General features: G+C 39.8%; 1 protein-coding gene across 1 annotated transcript in view; it reads right to left on the reverse strand.

Moving 5' to 3' along the window:
* LOC133976705 (CDK5 and ABL1 enzyme substrate 1-like) overlaps positions 1–16447 on the reverse strand; it is a gene marked incomplete at its 3' end in the record, with an annotated part of 28947 nt that extends 12500 nt beyond the window's left edge. Inside the window, exon 1 of the mRNA XM_062414934.1 lies at positions 15828–16447. Within this exon, the coding sequence (XP_062270918.1) occupies positions 15828–16447 (620 nt within the window). The remainder of the gene's footprint in view (positions 1–15827) is intronic.
* Between the last annotated feature and the right edge of the window lie 219 nt (positions 16448–16666).

The following is a 16666-nucleotide window of genomic DNA, read 5'->3' on the forward strand; positions in this document are numbered from 1 at the left end:
ATCACAGGTCACAGGTTGTTAAAATCTCTCGAGGAAAGTTTAACAAATATAAAACCTCCATGGATCAAAACCTCAGAACATAAAGAGTCATAATTGATCCTGTCAGCAGTTTAACAGACGTCTCTCTTATAATGGAGGTCTATGGAGACAATGCTGTTTGGGCTGCAGCTGCAATACCACGAGTGACCACTGGGGAGAAATCAGCTGATGTCTGAGAAGCTGTGCCCTATCAGCTCTTATAACACATCCATGCACCGGGTGCGTCTGTGTAGCACCACCACTGCTACTACAGTAATTACAGCAGCTTGGTCAAAGCCAAATGATTGCCTTTAAGCTACCGTAATTACCGCAGTAGAAGATTAACTAAAGTGATTTTATTGATTCGGTCACCTTCATACTGTAATTACTGTAGTAGAGGCGCAACTACAGTGACAGATTGTGTTGATTTGGTCACCTTCATACTGTAATTACTGTAGTAGAGGCGCAACTACAGTGACAGATTGTGTTGATTTGGTCACCTTCATACTGAAATTACTATAGTAGAAGTGCAACTAAAGTGATTGTATTGATTTTGTCATCTTCCTACCATAATCACTACTGTAAAAGTGCAACTAAAGTGACAGATTTTGTTGATTTGATCATATTTCTAATGTAATTACTGCAGTAGAAGCACAACTAAAGTGATAGATTTTATTGATTTGAATATATTCCTACTGTAATTACTGTAGTAGAAGTGCAACTAAAGTGATTTCATTGATTTTGTCATCTTCCTACCATAATCACTGTGGTAGAAGTGCAACTAAAGTGACAGATTTAGTTAATTTGGTTATATTTCTACCGTAATTACTGAAGTAGAAGCACGACTAAAGTGACATTTTGTTGATTTGGTTACTTACTACCATAATTACTACAATAGAAGTGCAACTAAAGTGACATATTTAGTTGATTTGGTCACATTTCTACCGTAATTACTGCAGTAGAAGCACCACTAAAGTGACATTTTTTTTGATTTGGTCATCTTCCTTCAGTTTTGTGCTTTTATTTTGACTAAGTAAGCTACGTAGTTTAACAGTTTGGCTGGTTGTTCTCTGCATGTGTGATTTGTGGACAATGAGAAACATGCAGTGAAATGCCTTCATTGTTTTGGTGTTCCAGTCTGGATAAAGATTGGCCTTAAAAGGTTTGTTTACATAGACTCACAGCTGACATGCTACAGGGTGGAGGACGTTTTCTAAATGTTATCCACATGAGTGAGCAGAGAGTCTGAGGGAAAGCTTGTAAGAAAGAGAGGAATCACATGTGGTGGTGTGTGTGTGTGTGTGTGTGTGTGTGTGTGTGTGTGTGTGTGTGTGTGTGTGGAGGGAGGAGAGACAGAGAGAGAGGGGGGGGTCAGCTCTGTTTTCACTAGAGAGGCATGCATGTTTAGACAAACACACACACACACCAAGACATACAGATGATGTCAGTCAGATTCCTCCGTATTCATAGTTAGTTCTGCGTGTGTGTGTGTGTGTGTGTGTGTGTGTGTGTGTGTGTGTGTGTGTGTGTGTGTGTGCATTAGTCCAGAGGGTGTGTCTTACTCTGAACTAATCAGAGTTCCTGCTGAATCTGATAAGTTTTCTGCTGCAGGCGACAAATCGAGTTGCAGCAACAAAGCAGCTCGTTGCTCCAACACATTCAGTCCATTTAGTGTGTGTGCGTGTGTGTGTGTGTGTGTGTGTGTGTGTGTGTGTGTGCAACCCCTATCACCCCAATCAGACAGGTAGGACTCAGCATTACCTCATGCTGCTGGTTTAAACAGAGAAACGACTATAATATAAAACTTAAGCTGCTTCAGCCACCAGAACGTTTTCTATAAACTCTCAAACATCCCACAACAGTTAAACCCATGTGTGTATAATTATGTGCAAGATCGTGAAGACACAAACAATAAAAAAAAGGGAGTGTAGAAGAGAAAGAAAGGAAGAAAAGTATAAATGAATGAAAAGGAAAAAAAGGCCAAACCCTAAAGCTGTGTTTACTCTGCTGGGAGAAAGAAGAAAGAAAGAAAGGAGCAGAAGACTTTACTGATGAACTAGAAAGATAAATAACATTCTGACTGGTGGATTTATGACATTTTGATGCTTTTCTAACAGACAGTAGAGAGATGCAGCTGCACTTTGAATCATAGACGCTGTGGTTTATAAACTATTTCCTTCAGTTTGTTGCTTTTCTCATAAAATCTAACCTGAGATCAAGTTAAAGTGGAAGTTTGTGATGATCAGTTTCAGCCTGCTGGACAGTTTTAAGGCTGTGCTTCAAGTCGTATAAAAGGAGAATATTTTATATATATTATATTGTTATTTTGTTATTGGAGCATTATTAACCCTCACATACTGTTCAGGGTTAAATCTGACCATTTTTACATTTGAAAGCAGTAAATATATTTTACTTTTAGCCTGAAATTTGATGACTTATCCAAGTTTTTGACCTATATTTATTCAAAAATTCAAAGACATACTGTTGCATTCTTCACATTTAATATAGTCCATGTTTTTACTCCATGAACAAGAAGTATAAAAGGTGAATAATAAACTCTCTCAACTCTCTGAAAGCTTCATTAAGGATTAATCTTGTTTATTATCTGTGACTGATGACGTATTCATGAATGATTCGGCAGAGACTAACTATGAGGGGATAGAGGAAGAGTGAAGTGAAGAATATGAAACAGTATCTGAGGGTTAAACATGTTGGCAAAATATCATCTAATAGAATAAAGTCTACACTGAATATTTATCATTTTAAATTGCTCATGCTTCAACTAATCAGTGAGTATTTTGATAACTGATTACTCAATTTAGCCATTTTTAAGCCAAAATGCCCCAAGATGATGATTTAATGCTTTTCTTTGTCATACCGGAGATTAAACTGAATATCTTTGAGTTTTAGAGTTTTAGAGTTTTAGAGTTTTAGAGAGCTGATCAGACCAGACAAGATGTTTTAAGACGTCACCTTTGAGCCTGGAAAATGACATTTAAACAGTCAAATGATTAATGGACTAATCAAGAAGATTAATCAGTAAAGGTTTTGTTTGTTGCACTTATGTCCTTTTCTTTTTCTAAGTTATGATTGTACTTCATCAGGATAGATAGATTCATCTAGTAGAGTAGAGCAGAGTCTCCCTGCAGGTTCGAGTGCAGAAACTAAAGGTAGAGGTTATTATCAGTTGAGTTGATGAGGTAAAACATTATTTTTACTGCTCATTTAACGGCAGGTAAAAAGGACTCAGGAGTCAAGCTCACTACCACAAACTAAAACATTAATGATGGGTTTAATAAAGACAGGTTTGAAATGTTCTGCTGAATAAAACACGGTCGCAGCTTCCTCTTTAAAAGTCAGAGTCGTGTGAACAGAGCTTCAGAAATCTGCTCCGTCATGCTGATTCAGACGCGTTTGACCTCTTCCTCCTTTTCAGCTTTTATCAGCCTGAGAAACGCTCTCACCTTTTATTTCCTCCGGGCAAATATAAGAGAACCTTTGAGCTGAAACGCTCACATAAGTAGATTTGCCTTGTGAGGTCTTCTGGGACTGATGTCATCGTAGTGGAGGGAGGAAGGGAGGAAGGGAACGCCAAACTCTTAATTTAAACCAGGAGCAGCTTCATCTTCATGGGTTTGTTATAAAGTGACTCCATGAGGTGATTAAGGGAACATCCATAGGCTGTATATAAGAAATGGACGTAACATCCGTGACGTCACCCATTGGTTTGTGGACTGCTGCCCGGAGGCCAATAGTATCGGATCTGAGCAGCGCCATCTTGAAAATTTCAGGTGCATGCTGGGAAAAATAAAAACAGGGATTCTACTTATATGGGCATCAGGAGGAGCATGAGGCGCCCTCCTGAACCTGTGAACCAATCAACCTGTCAATCACGACGTAGCCACGCCCTAATGCATACCCTGCTTTATCGTCACATATAAAATCAGGGAGGCCAAAATGTCCCAAATGAACATCATACTGCATTGAAGAAGGCTTTAAACTAGCGATTGAGACCATAAACACATTTTGAAAACGTTTACTGAGGTTAGAAATCAAGTGAGAAGTTGGTGAATTCTCCATTGACTTGTATAGAGACGGAAGTCCTTTTGACACCAAAACGGTCGCCCCCTGGTGGCCTTTTGATAGAATGCAGTTTTCAGTTACTTCAGCGTTGGGCCTCATTTCAGAGGACCGGAGCTCCCCGCCTGGGAACCTCTCAACCCTTTGCAGACAGAGACTCAGCCAAACAGACCCGAGTGAGTGAGCGTCCTCACCTGGCCGACAGGTGGGTCAACAGAGTCACAGTGACCGACTGCTGCGTCAACTAACACACACAACCTTCAGAGTTTCACTGTTATTTCACTGTATAAATACCACAGCAGTTAATCACGTTATCACCACGACTACAGAATATAAGATATGGGCTCATAATGCACGTACCATATAAGGCTCAGTGACAAATATGTTAGTAAATAGTTTTAAAAGCAGCATCAGGTTTGTTCAAATTAAAATGTCAAATGGTGTAACCACAAATGATAAATATTACATATTTTATCACCTACAGTTTATTTAAGTCGACTTATACTAATAATGACATATGATATGGTGTTTTATTGAGAATTTACTGTTTTTTCTATTATTTTTGTTATGGTTACACCACTTAGACATTTTTGCCATAATCCTCTAATATATTCTCTCTAAATGGATTAAAAGCAGAAATTTGATGCTGAGTGTTTTCCTCCAAACACAGCAGCACAGTTCACACTAATGTCAGTAAAGTTAATCCACTTAGAAGATTAAAAGACAAAAAAAAGGGGGGAAAAAGGATTAAAGACGACTATTATAATGGAATACGATAAATTAGCCGTACAGCTTTAAAAGATCACTGACAACATCACATCAAAAACACTCAAACACAGATTCAACAGCTGTTTACACACTACGTCACCAACGGGTCACAATCCAGCCCAATGGATAAATGTGCAAAGTGATTCCTGTTTTTTCTGCTGCTTCAGAGGTTTTTATCCACTCTCTAAAAAAAACATTGAATACTTATTGTGGTCATTTATTTAACATACTCATATATTGAACACTGTGCAGAATCATCCATAAAAAACTGAGACATAATATTGAAATTGCACTATTTTGTCTTAAGACATCTCAGGCTCTTCATCTTTTTTTTAAATAGATGGTTAATTATAGTAAAGTTATGACATATAATGGTTATATAATGGTTTTACTGGTTCAGCCTACATAATATTGAATTGGATTGTATGTGCACTTAAACTAAAATGAGTTTGAAACCTGATTAAGATTAATTAAGTTAGAAATATTAAACATTATAGAACCAAGAAGTGTCTTTAACCTTAAATAATGATCTTCTCATCTAGTTAATCTTGTCAGTGCTGCAGCTGCTTGTGTTTTTATTTATATATTTTATTATTAAACTGCTTTTTTTACCTGATCAACACCTCAACTCTTCCAGATATTCATTTTACAGTAAATTCCTCACATTTTAGGAGCTTTTTTTGTGCTTGACAACTATCTGACTCATCGACTGATCGCTGAGCACCTGCTGAATGATTGACGTCTGCTGTAACCGTGGAGACTCTTACCTGTGAATGAGAGGACAGCTGGGATCCTGTTAGCTGGCTGAGAATAGCAGCAGCAGCAGTGTGTATTAAGGTAAGTGAGCCAAGTGCATCACAGTGAACACTCAGTGTCACGGTCAGTTTGGTCACACTGCGGCTAAAAACAGCCGACGCTGCTCGCTGACTGAGCGACGTTCAAACACACACACACACACACACACACACACACAAGCTGATTACTGAGGATCCAACCTGACGTGTTAATTGGAGTGAGGGGTGAAGTGCAGTCGATTTAAAGCAAGTTTAAAAAAGTGAAGAAGGCTGAACATGAGGAATCCTTTATCTGATGTACTAATATTTTGTCTACCCCATTCGAGTATAGACTAAATATAAGAAATACATTCATAAGTATGTCATGATACAAGTACTTTTGTTGGACGATATATTCTCCCAGTAATAACGGCGATAAACTATAACATGTTAATAATGGTTCAAATACCATATTTACCTATTTGAGCCTATAGTTTAACCTTAATCATTTATAAATGGAGAAGAACCACAGCAGCTAAACTCAGGAGAGACTCAGCAGACACACATTTCTCCACTCTCAGTTTCTACAATGAGTATAGATAGTCCACCTTAAAAGGTCAGTCAACCTTAAGTGAGCCTGTGAGTCAGACTGGTTGCAGGATTGTGTTGTAGACGCACATCTGGAACAACAACAATCAGGTACTGGACCAAAGAAGTAAATCTGTAAAAGGCAGAAGAAAGTCCAAACAGTGTAGCTCCCAATGCAGGTATAGTTTAATGTGTCCCATTACACTATACCTGCATTGGGAGCTACAGTGTTCTGCCTTTACAGGACTCTTATTGTATTAAACAATACCAGTTTTAGGCAATAAATTGGCAATTAAGAACAGACACTACTGCAACAACAACAACAAAATGAGACTAATCGTATGCTAATAAGTTAAAAGGTGCATTAATGAATTTCTAATGTCTCTCTCTCTCTCTCTCTCTCTCTCTCTCTCTCTCTCTCTCTCTCTCTCTCTCTCTCTCTCTCTCTCTCTCTCTCTCTCTCTCTCTCTCTCTCTCTCTCTCTCTCTCTCTCTCTCTCTCTCTCTCTCTCTCTCTCTCTCTCTCTCTCTCTCTCTCTCTCTCTCTCTCTCTCTCTCTCTCTCTCTAATCACTGGTTTTTATTCATTTATAAAGCTCTTACTGGCCTTTTCTATCTAGCATTACTTTGTTGTTGTTTTTTGTAATGCAGCTCTTATCGTACGCGCTCCAGTGATTGGATTACGTTGCAGGTGCCGGCTGTTTTTACTGAACTTGGGGAAATCCAGTTCCTCACGTGGTTCAACAACAGCCTGGAATAACCTGCAGAACGTTATAAAGCTAAACTCATATTTTATCCTTAGGGCAACTTTAATTATTAATTTTGTCTCATTTTACTTCCAACTGCTCTCGTTTTTAGCTGACTCACTTTTAAGTTTTAATTTCTTATGGTTTTCTTATATGTTTGTCTTTCATTAATTTGGTGTTATTATTTTTACCCGTCATCCTTATCTGTGTGTAACGTTATGAATGTCTCTACCTCCATAAATCTGAGTCTAAATAAAGGTTGCAATTAAATCAAATGAAATGAAACAGTAGCATCCAGCACTAATGGATGATCATTATCATTCATAAGGAGTCGTGTTTCTATCCATCTGCTGAATGTAAAGTCCATTATTCTCTCTCTTTTAGCTCTGTTTTGTACTCTCTACCAACTCCTGAGGGAAATATCTAAATGCTCCACTAATGTTCACCAGCTAGTCTACAGATAACTGTGTGTGTGTGGGGCTGAGCAGGAAGTTTAGTTTAGATGTTTAGAGTCTGGTCCGATGCTGCTTCTCAAACTAACAACCAAACTAAATCAGCTGCATTATTCTTTGTCAAAGTCAAAACCTAGTATGTAGCTGGATGGTGTCCGTCTGTTGCAGGGACAGTCAGCAGTAATGTCTATAATGTGACATTCATGGATACAATTTTCTGTAACGGTCCTGCAAATACTTGTTATTAAAGTGTAGCGTATCACATGACACGGTGAAGCTATGTTTGAGTAAAAAAAAAGAAGAAAAAAAAGATATAAATTGCAAGTTGCAAGAACCGTTTGTCCCAGCTCAGATGAAGCAGAAACCTCGTGAACCAACGTTGGAAGTTTCTTATCTGCAGCATCATCAGGTGATCTGCTGACATCATCCCAAAGAGTCACATGACGCTCCACGCCGGCACCGAGGCAACAGACTTTTGTCCATGTGAAACCCTGATAGCTCAACTCTGTATCAATATCACGATATCGATATATTGCCCAACACCTGAACTTATACTTCATGTGATCGAGGCTTTTAATTTAAACACACAGACTGTGCACAGCTCAACTCTTGATTAAAGCTTTTTAATGAAAAAAGAAAAAGAGGCCACAGCACATAAGGCCGAATTTGGTCCCCACGAACGTTTATTCGGTTTTAATGACACATCCTCCGATAGTGGAAGGAGTCCAGGTTCAGACGGAGGAACTGCTGTTAACGCCACACTGAGTAACAGGAAACTATTTGCGTCGATGTATTTTTAAAGAGTGACGACCAATGACGAAAACACCCGACTGGCCAACCTGGCTAACGTCATCACTCAGTCACTCAGTCAGTGACAGTCAGACTTTCCCGACTCCGAATGGAAGCGAAAACACATCCACCAAACCGAGGCGAAGACATTGAAGCTCTTCCAGAAAGTGAAACTGAGTAAATGTAAAACTAGCAGCAGCAGCAGCAGCAGCAGCCACGTGTCGTCTCTCGCTGTTTATAAAAGCGTCCGTCAAACAGCCGAACTGTTGATGTGTGAGTCAGAGTGTGTCTTCACTCAGCGCGCTAATGAAGCGGTTGGCTCGCTGTTTTAAAGCCGCTGGCAGGACTTCACAAGCCGAGCCTCGTTAGAGACAGAGAGGCTAAACAGAGCGTGACTGATGATCGTATCTCACGACCACGTCCAACTTCCATCGCAACAGGAAGTGTGGAGGTGAGGTGACGGCGGCTTTTTAAATTCGGCCTCTTCGGTGCCAGCTGGCAGTCAGTACAGGAAACTCCACACACACACACACACACACGTAAACACTGAGTCCCTTACAGAGTATAAATCAACGTCACTGGTGGCATTACTGTAGACGTCAGGAGGAAGAGGAGGAGGAGGAGGAAGGGGGGGTTTCAGGTATTACAGCAAAAAGTCACATTTAAATATCAATAAATGCATCATTAAAGGTCGTCTGCACTCACATAAAAGTATGTTTACAGCAGTTGTTAGTCACCAAAATGCACTGGGTGTATCCTTCATGTTCAGCACACATGTTAACCACACTTCCTTCCTCATGCAGAGCTGAGTGCATGATGGTAGAATATTCTTTTAATAAAACATGCAGAGGTGTAAGTCTCAAAGACACACTCACAGTTGGGTTTGTTTAAACATGAAACGCCTTCATTTAACGTGTCTGTTCATAGAGACAAATGTTATCGTCTTGTTTTGATGAAAATAAAGCTGCAGCTTGTTGTCTGCTCTACTAGAGGAGGACAATGCATCGCTTATTACCGTAAAAACAGTAAATAAGTCACACTGATGTATAAGTCGCAGTCTATTTTGGGGGGTGCATGTTGGGAAAAATGCTTTTTTTGTATTAAAGGCTGGTTTATTTCAATGCATCAGCAGCTATTCACTGGTTACTTTCATTTTAAACACAATCCAAACACACACATTACACCTGAAACTGTGTGTGCATGTGTTCTCATATTGATCAAGATGTTTCTTAACCAGGGTTCCCACTCTTTTCTTGAATTCATTTTCCAGGACATTTCCAGCTGCTACAGACATGATATCAGGCCTCTACTATATGTTTATTCCTCTCCTGCCACTAGGAGTCTGATTTAAACGATGTGTAGTCCATGGTTATAACTTATCTGTGAAATAAGCTTCTACATGGTTAGAAATGATGATAAACTTCTCATAGAATTACTGCATTGACGACAGCGTGAGAACAGACTGTGCATGTGAAAACTGTTTGCCTTCACTCACAAGGCAGATAACTTCCCTTAGAGCTTTGATTAATTGGCATGTTAATTAGCTTTTTCCAGGTTTTCCAGGATCACATGGGAACCGTTAACTTGCGTGTGTTTTCTTGAGTTGCCCTCGTCAGACAATGTCATTTATTAAGAAGAAATGCCAAACTTCTCTTGTCCCTCTTCATAAATATGAGTTACTTTCGTCTTTTATGATAATAAACTCAATATACTTGAGTTGTGGACTACTGGATGGGACAAAACATGATGTTTAGGTTGCATCTTTGGGTTTAGGAACAACATATTTCACAATTTGTTGACATTTTATAGTCCAAACTTGTCAATCAATCGAGACTAGACTAGTCGATAATACAAATAAGTGGAGCTGTAGCTCTATTTTAAATCATGTATAGTTTAAATGCATGAGTCTACTTGTCACAAACACTTACTAAGTACATAAATTAGACTCCTCATTAACCACACAGCCTGTAATTATCTTGTAACTGTGTGAAATATGTGCAGCATCACAGCAGCTACACAAAGCAGAAGCTGAGGCTGACAGTTTGACGGCTGCTGCAGCGGTCTGACTGATGATGAGTTGTTATCTGCTGCTAATTTCCCAGCTTGTTGTGAGGTGTAAATAGGTTAAGCAGTGTTTATCGCCGCGGGGATGACATTCTCCGGGTTTGATCCGCTGCCAGCGCGGTGACGAAGCTCATCTGTCCGTCAGCGAGGACTGAGAGAGAGGAGCAACGTGTCTGGAGGTTGAACCGCTGCCAAGATGAGCCATGAGCGAGCGTCATATAAACACACACACACACACACACACACACACACACACACACACACACACACACACACACACACACACACACACACACACACACACACACACACACACACACACACACACACACACACACACACACACACACACACACACACACACACACACACACACACACACACACACACACACACTCTTTCACTTCCTTATAGAAGAACATTTACATATCAACATATACATCTCTTACTGTTGCTGCTGCATCTTTGTGTCTCTCTCCAGCTCGTTTCCATCTCTCTCTCCTTCTTTCTCTCCCTCTTTTCATTTCTCCTTCTCTCAGCAGAGAAACCTCCCAACTTATCCTGACTTATTGTAGTAAACAACCTGACTGAAAATGCTTCTGGGTTACTGTGTCGCAGAAAGCAGCTCGACTCGTCTGTTAGTGGTTTCCAACCGCCTCCAGTTTCACTTCCCTCTCTACAACACCACCAGCTCCTCTCTCACACTACTAAAAACGATGCTTACATACAATTAAAACTGCAGAATGCATGAAAGATGATTGTTGTTTTTTAGGAGAGAGTACGCACAAAAAGACACGCTTCATAGTTTGTTGATTATAGAAGGAGATGTGGAGGCTCGTCACATTCAAAGTGACACCTGCAGATAGTTTCAGTCTCACTTCCTCATCAAATACAGACCATATTTTAGTTTGGTTAACCTTTGCATGCTGTTCAGGGCCTAATTTGACCCAATTTTACATTTAAGAGAAGAAAAAAGCTTAAAAACAGCTTAAAAACACCCTACAAACCTTTTCTCTGAGCCAGGAAGTTGATGACTTATCGTAGTGTGGTCCAGATTACACAAAAAAATGGAAATATTTCAACTTTCTAAAACTGTTTTTGTGCAGCTGCTTCTACAACTCACATTTTCCTGGGTGTTTGACTCATATTTATTCAAAATAAATCACAAACCAACCATTTAACCATACTGTTTATACAAATTGAATGTAATTCATTGATTATAAATATGTTTTCTCCACCAACTAAAAGCATAAAAACTAAAGAATGAAGTCTCTCTGCTCTCTCAAAGCTTCATTAAAGACTAATCACCATCATTTATTAACGACTGATGAGGTATTCAAGTCTGACATCATGTATAGGGACTAATTCTGATTGGATGCTGTGAAATACCTGAATATGAACAGTATGTAAGGGTTAATAGAGCTGTAACATCTCACAGACGCTCATTAGTTTAGAGCTCAAAGTGAACCTAAAAATAAGCAAATAATAGAAGTTAATAATCGTGTCTTATTACAGATTAGTGTTAAAGTACTCAGATTACTTTTATGATGTAACGAGTAACGTAACGTGTTAAATCTGCACTTTAAGTACTCAGTTGTTAAGTTACGTGTTATTATTTTTAACCAACTATGTCTATAGCTACCTTTTCACCACGTGCTATGGTCACTGCATGTACGGCAGCTCAGAAAGGACAACATTCACTTCATGGAAATATTCACATTATTTTGAATTAATGGGAGGAAATAAAGGCAAGAACATTACAGTAACATGTAAGTAGTGTGTGTTGGTCTGTTGCAGTGATGTAGATGTGTTTTAAAGCCTGGATGGAGTTTATAACTTATTGTATGTGAGCTTATGTTTGAGAAGCTAAACTTTAGTCCAATAAAGACTGTAAATGGGACATTGTGTGTGTTATTCCTGCTATTAGTGTAAAGATTTACAGATGATGGGCCAGACTTGGCTGTGTGATGATGGTACAGTCATTATATTTAAAGGTCTGGACTCTGTTACAGACACAGAGGGACTTAATCTAAACTAAATACACTATAAAGTTAAACTGTAATTCATATCAGAAAACATCTCATTATAAAAAACACTGAAAGAATCTAACCACTGAAACTATTGATCATTTATTAACATTTATTAACATGTCAAGAATGCTTCTTTAATGTGAGGTTTTCCTGCTTCTGTCTGTTTCATACTGTTATAAACTGAATATTTTGGGGTTTAATAATGTGAACGAAGCATTTTGAAGACGCCACCTTGTTGTTTTATGAGATTTTATTGACTGAAAGTTGACGAAATGTTTAAAATACTCATATGGCTGAGCTTCGTCTAAATAAAATACACAATGCAAATGAATTAAAATCATTATTCAAATGAGTGGTCAAATGCAAACTGCAACCTGCACTTCTGTGGGAACTTTAATATAAATCTACTAAATGAGCACAAGCTACACAAAGTCTTCTATCACAAAAACTGACATGAACACTAGAATAAGTCTTGTAGGTATAGCTCTGAACTTTGACTAACCACCCCTGGGTGCTCCGTGGCATCGTCCACATTAACATAAAGGGACATCTGTGCTTGTATGTAGCTTTTGGGAATACGCACTCGTTCACCCTTCGTATTGTGTCTTCCTCTTATTTCCCTCCTCACTTGCATGTGGTTTGTTTTTCAAAGCTTTACTGGTCGGTCAGCCGCCATTCCTCATGTGCTACATCGGGTCATACCACCAAACACCACCAAACACCACCAAACACCACCAAACACCACCAAACACCACCAAACACCACCAAACACCATCATATGGTGCCATCATCACCTCCAGGACTGGGAGGATTCGGTCTGGGCTGGAGGAACCATTGTTAACCTTTATTTTAATGTGAGATCATATTTGAAGCTCTTGGACTGGAGGTGCTGCTGGTACTTTTACTAATGATCATCCTCCTGTGTGTTTTAGTGCAATAGAAACGTTTTGTCATGATGCAGAAAGACAATCATGATTACAATATTGAGCAAAACTATTATCGTGCAGCTCTATAAGGACTGGAGGCAGCTTTGTGTTCAATTATTGTCTAAAAAATACCTTAAAATGATATTAAAAGTAGTTTTTGAGTAAGTTATTATTGTTTTTATTGTAGACACACTTGTATTTATTATTACGTCAACTTATTTAACTTGCTTATGATCTTAAAAAGCCTTAAATTCAACTTAAACTGAAAAGCATGTGGTGCTGTAGTGTTATGGAGCTTTATGTTGGTGGTTTTGGGGAAGTCTAAAATGTTAGTTATTGAGCAAAACCATCGTGATTATCATTTTGACTATTATCATGCAGCTCTATAAGGACTGGAGGCAGCTTTCTGTTCAACTCTTATCTTCAAAGTCCCTTAAAATCATATAAAAGTTGTTTTTTAATTTGTTTTATATTGTTTTTTATTGTAAACACTTGTTTTTATTATTACGTCAACTTATTTAACTTGCTTATGATCATAAAAAAGATTTAAATTCAAGTTAAACTGAAAAGCGTGTGTTGCTTTAGTGTTGGGGAGCTTTTTGTTGTCTCAAATCTCTCCTGGAGCACAAACATAAGAGACCAACCCTGCCACCACCCCTCTAAATCAACTAGTATTAGTCATGTAATTCATAAGATTTCATTCCACACCCACACCTGAGCATGTGTGTGTGACTGTGTACGTGTGTGTGTGAGAGACATGACTAACAGTGACCTAAAATACCTCCAGGCAGAGACGCAACAAAAGTGCACAAACAGAAAACTTGCATAACAAACCAGTGACACATAATTAAACTTCCTATAAAATGACAGGGAGTGAAAGAAATGTGAAAATAAAAACAAGCGGTATTCTCACAGATGAGGAAGAGGCTGCAACACACACACACACACACACACACACACACACACACACACACACACACACACACACACACACACACCACCAAGACCCCATAAGAGCTTAAAGCAACCAAAATCCATTACGTAAAAAAAGCCCTAAATGAAACAGCTTGAGAAAATGAGTGTAAATACTCTAAGCTGATGTTAAATTACATCACAGCGCTGCAACAGTATAAGCTTTATATGGAGCAGTTTAATGTGTATGTGAGTAGATGACGACAATCTCCTTCCTCGACTTTCAGGTATTGTTTACACAGTGAAGCTACAGTAGCTGTGTGATTTAAAAGGGGGAAAACCGGCCATAAATATGATAAATCAACCGTGTTATTGCCAGTAACTTCTGAGGAATTGACTACTTTTAGTTTTAGTTTTAGTTAAGTGTAATAACCTCTATGACCAGCTTCATTATTTCCTGGATTTTGTAACATCATAGTCCCTAAATATATGTAGAAATACAGGAGATGGGATTCATATCGAAAACATTGTTATGTCATTGTTATGGCAGAGGACACTTGTTATATATACCACAGTTATACCCTTGAAGCTATCTATGGAGTAGTTTTATGTGTGTGTGTGTGTGTGTGTGTGTGTGTGTGTGTGTGTGTGTGTGTGTGTGTGTGTGTGTGTGTGTGTGTGTGTGTGTGTGTGTGTGTGTGTGGATGACGATAATCTCTTTCCTCAACTTTCAGGTATTGTTTACACAGTGAAGCTACAGTAGCTGTGTGGTTTAAATGGGGGGAAAACCAGCCATAAATATGATAAATCAACCGTGTTATTGCCAATAACTTTTAGGGAATTGACTGATTGATTGATTTTTGGTTTAGTTTTAGTCTTAGTTTTAGTTAAGTGTAATAACCGTATGACCAACTGACCATTATTTCCTGGATTTTGTAACACCATAGTCCCTAAATATATGTAGAAATACAGGAGATGGGAGTTAAATGTTACACCCTTGAAGCTATCTATGGACTAGTTATATGTGTGTGTGTGTGTGTGTGTGTGTGTGTGTGTGTGTGTGTGTGTGTGTGTGTGTGTGTGTGTGTGTGTGTGTGTGTGTGTGTGTGTGTGTGTGTATGACAACAATCTCCTTCCTCAACTTTCAGGTAATGCTGAAACTAGCTGTGTGGTTTAAAGGAGGAGAAAAAACCATAACCATAAATATAAATATGACAATTCAACCTGTTATTACCAATAACTTTTGAGGAATTGACTACTTTTAGTTTTGGTTTTATGTAGTTTTAGTTAACTGTAATAGCCCTTTTGACCAACTTCATTATTTCCTGGATAATGTATCACCATAGTCCCTAAATATATGTAGAAATAAAGGAGATACACTTCTCAAACCAAAGTTACAGCCTTGAAGCTATCTATGAAGTAGTTTAATGTGTGTGTAGATGACAACAATCTCCTTCCTCAACTTTCAGGTAATGGTGAAACAAGCTGTGTGATTTAAAGGAGGAGAAAAAACAACCATAAATATGACAATTAAGCCCTGTTGTAGGCTGCAGTGACACACACACACACACATACACACACACACACACACACACACACACACACACACACACACACACACACACACACACATGCTCAGCAGATAATAACAATAACAAAAACACACAGCCGTGCTCCTCTCACCTTTGTCGAGGCTCGGAGGACACCGAGCTACAGCTTTGCACCGACAGCAGCGTGGAGGACTTCCTCGGTCCCAGCGGGGAAGGCAGCAGGCTGTTGTTGGAGGGCGACGCCGACAGAAGGTTGCTGTTCCCCGGGGTAGAGAAGGAGCCTCTGTGGGAGCCGAGGAACACCTCCGCACTGCCCGCATCGTTAAACTCAGTGTCCGACGGCAGGACGAGGATGGGCGGTATAGTGAGGAGACCGGTCCCTACTCTCGGTGATGGGTTTACATCCCCGCAGCTGACAGAGGCGGATAAACTAGGGAAGGTCCCGTAGCTGTGGGTGTCCGGGAACAGCCCCGCCGCTGCCACCGCCACCTCCCCGGGTTCAGCGCTCTCTGAGTCGGCCTCTTTGTGGCGGTTGGTCCGGTCGCTTCCTCCTCCGTACTCCGCTGCGTTGCTAAGCACCGGCCGCCCGTCCAGAGAGATGTTACTGAGGAACAGCAGAGCTGCTTGTCTCCGCCGTGAGTTCTCCCGGTTCCTCCGCGTGTGTTCCCGGTGACAGTGTTGTTTCTTGCCGGTACCGGCGGCGTTAACGGAGCCGAGCTGGATCTGAGCGCAGGCAGCAGCCGCCGCCGCCATCGTCTCAGTCCCACTGCCGAAGCGCTCGAGACTTGCAAGCAAACTGTCAAAGTCGCTTTTTTTTTACCCCGGCGCGAGACCGTTTTGACACACTGCCGAGTTGTGATTGGCTCAGGCGAGGCTGCGTCATGACGTACTACTGGCAAACCCGTCGGGGGAGGAGATTACGTACTAAACTGTACACAGAGTAGATTAGGAGGCAGAAATACCACAGTACTG

Source organism: Scomber scombrus, unplaced genomic scaffold, assembly GCF_963691925.1.
Source record: "Scomber scombrus unplaced genomic scaffold, fScoSco1.1 SCAFFOLD_279, whole genome shotgun sequence".
Taxonomy (NCBI): Eukaryota; Metazoa; Chordata; class Actinopteri; order Scombriformes; family Scombridae; genus Scomber; species Scomber scombrus.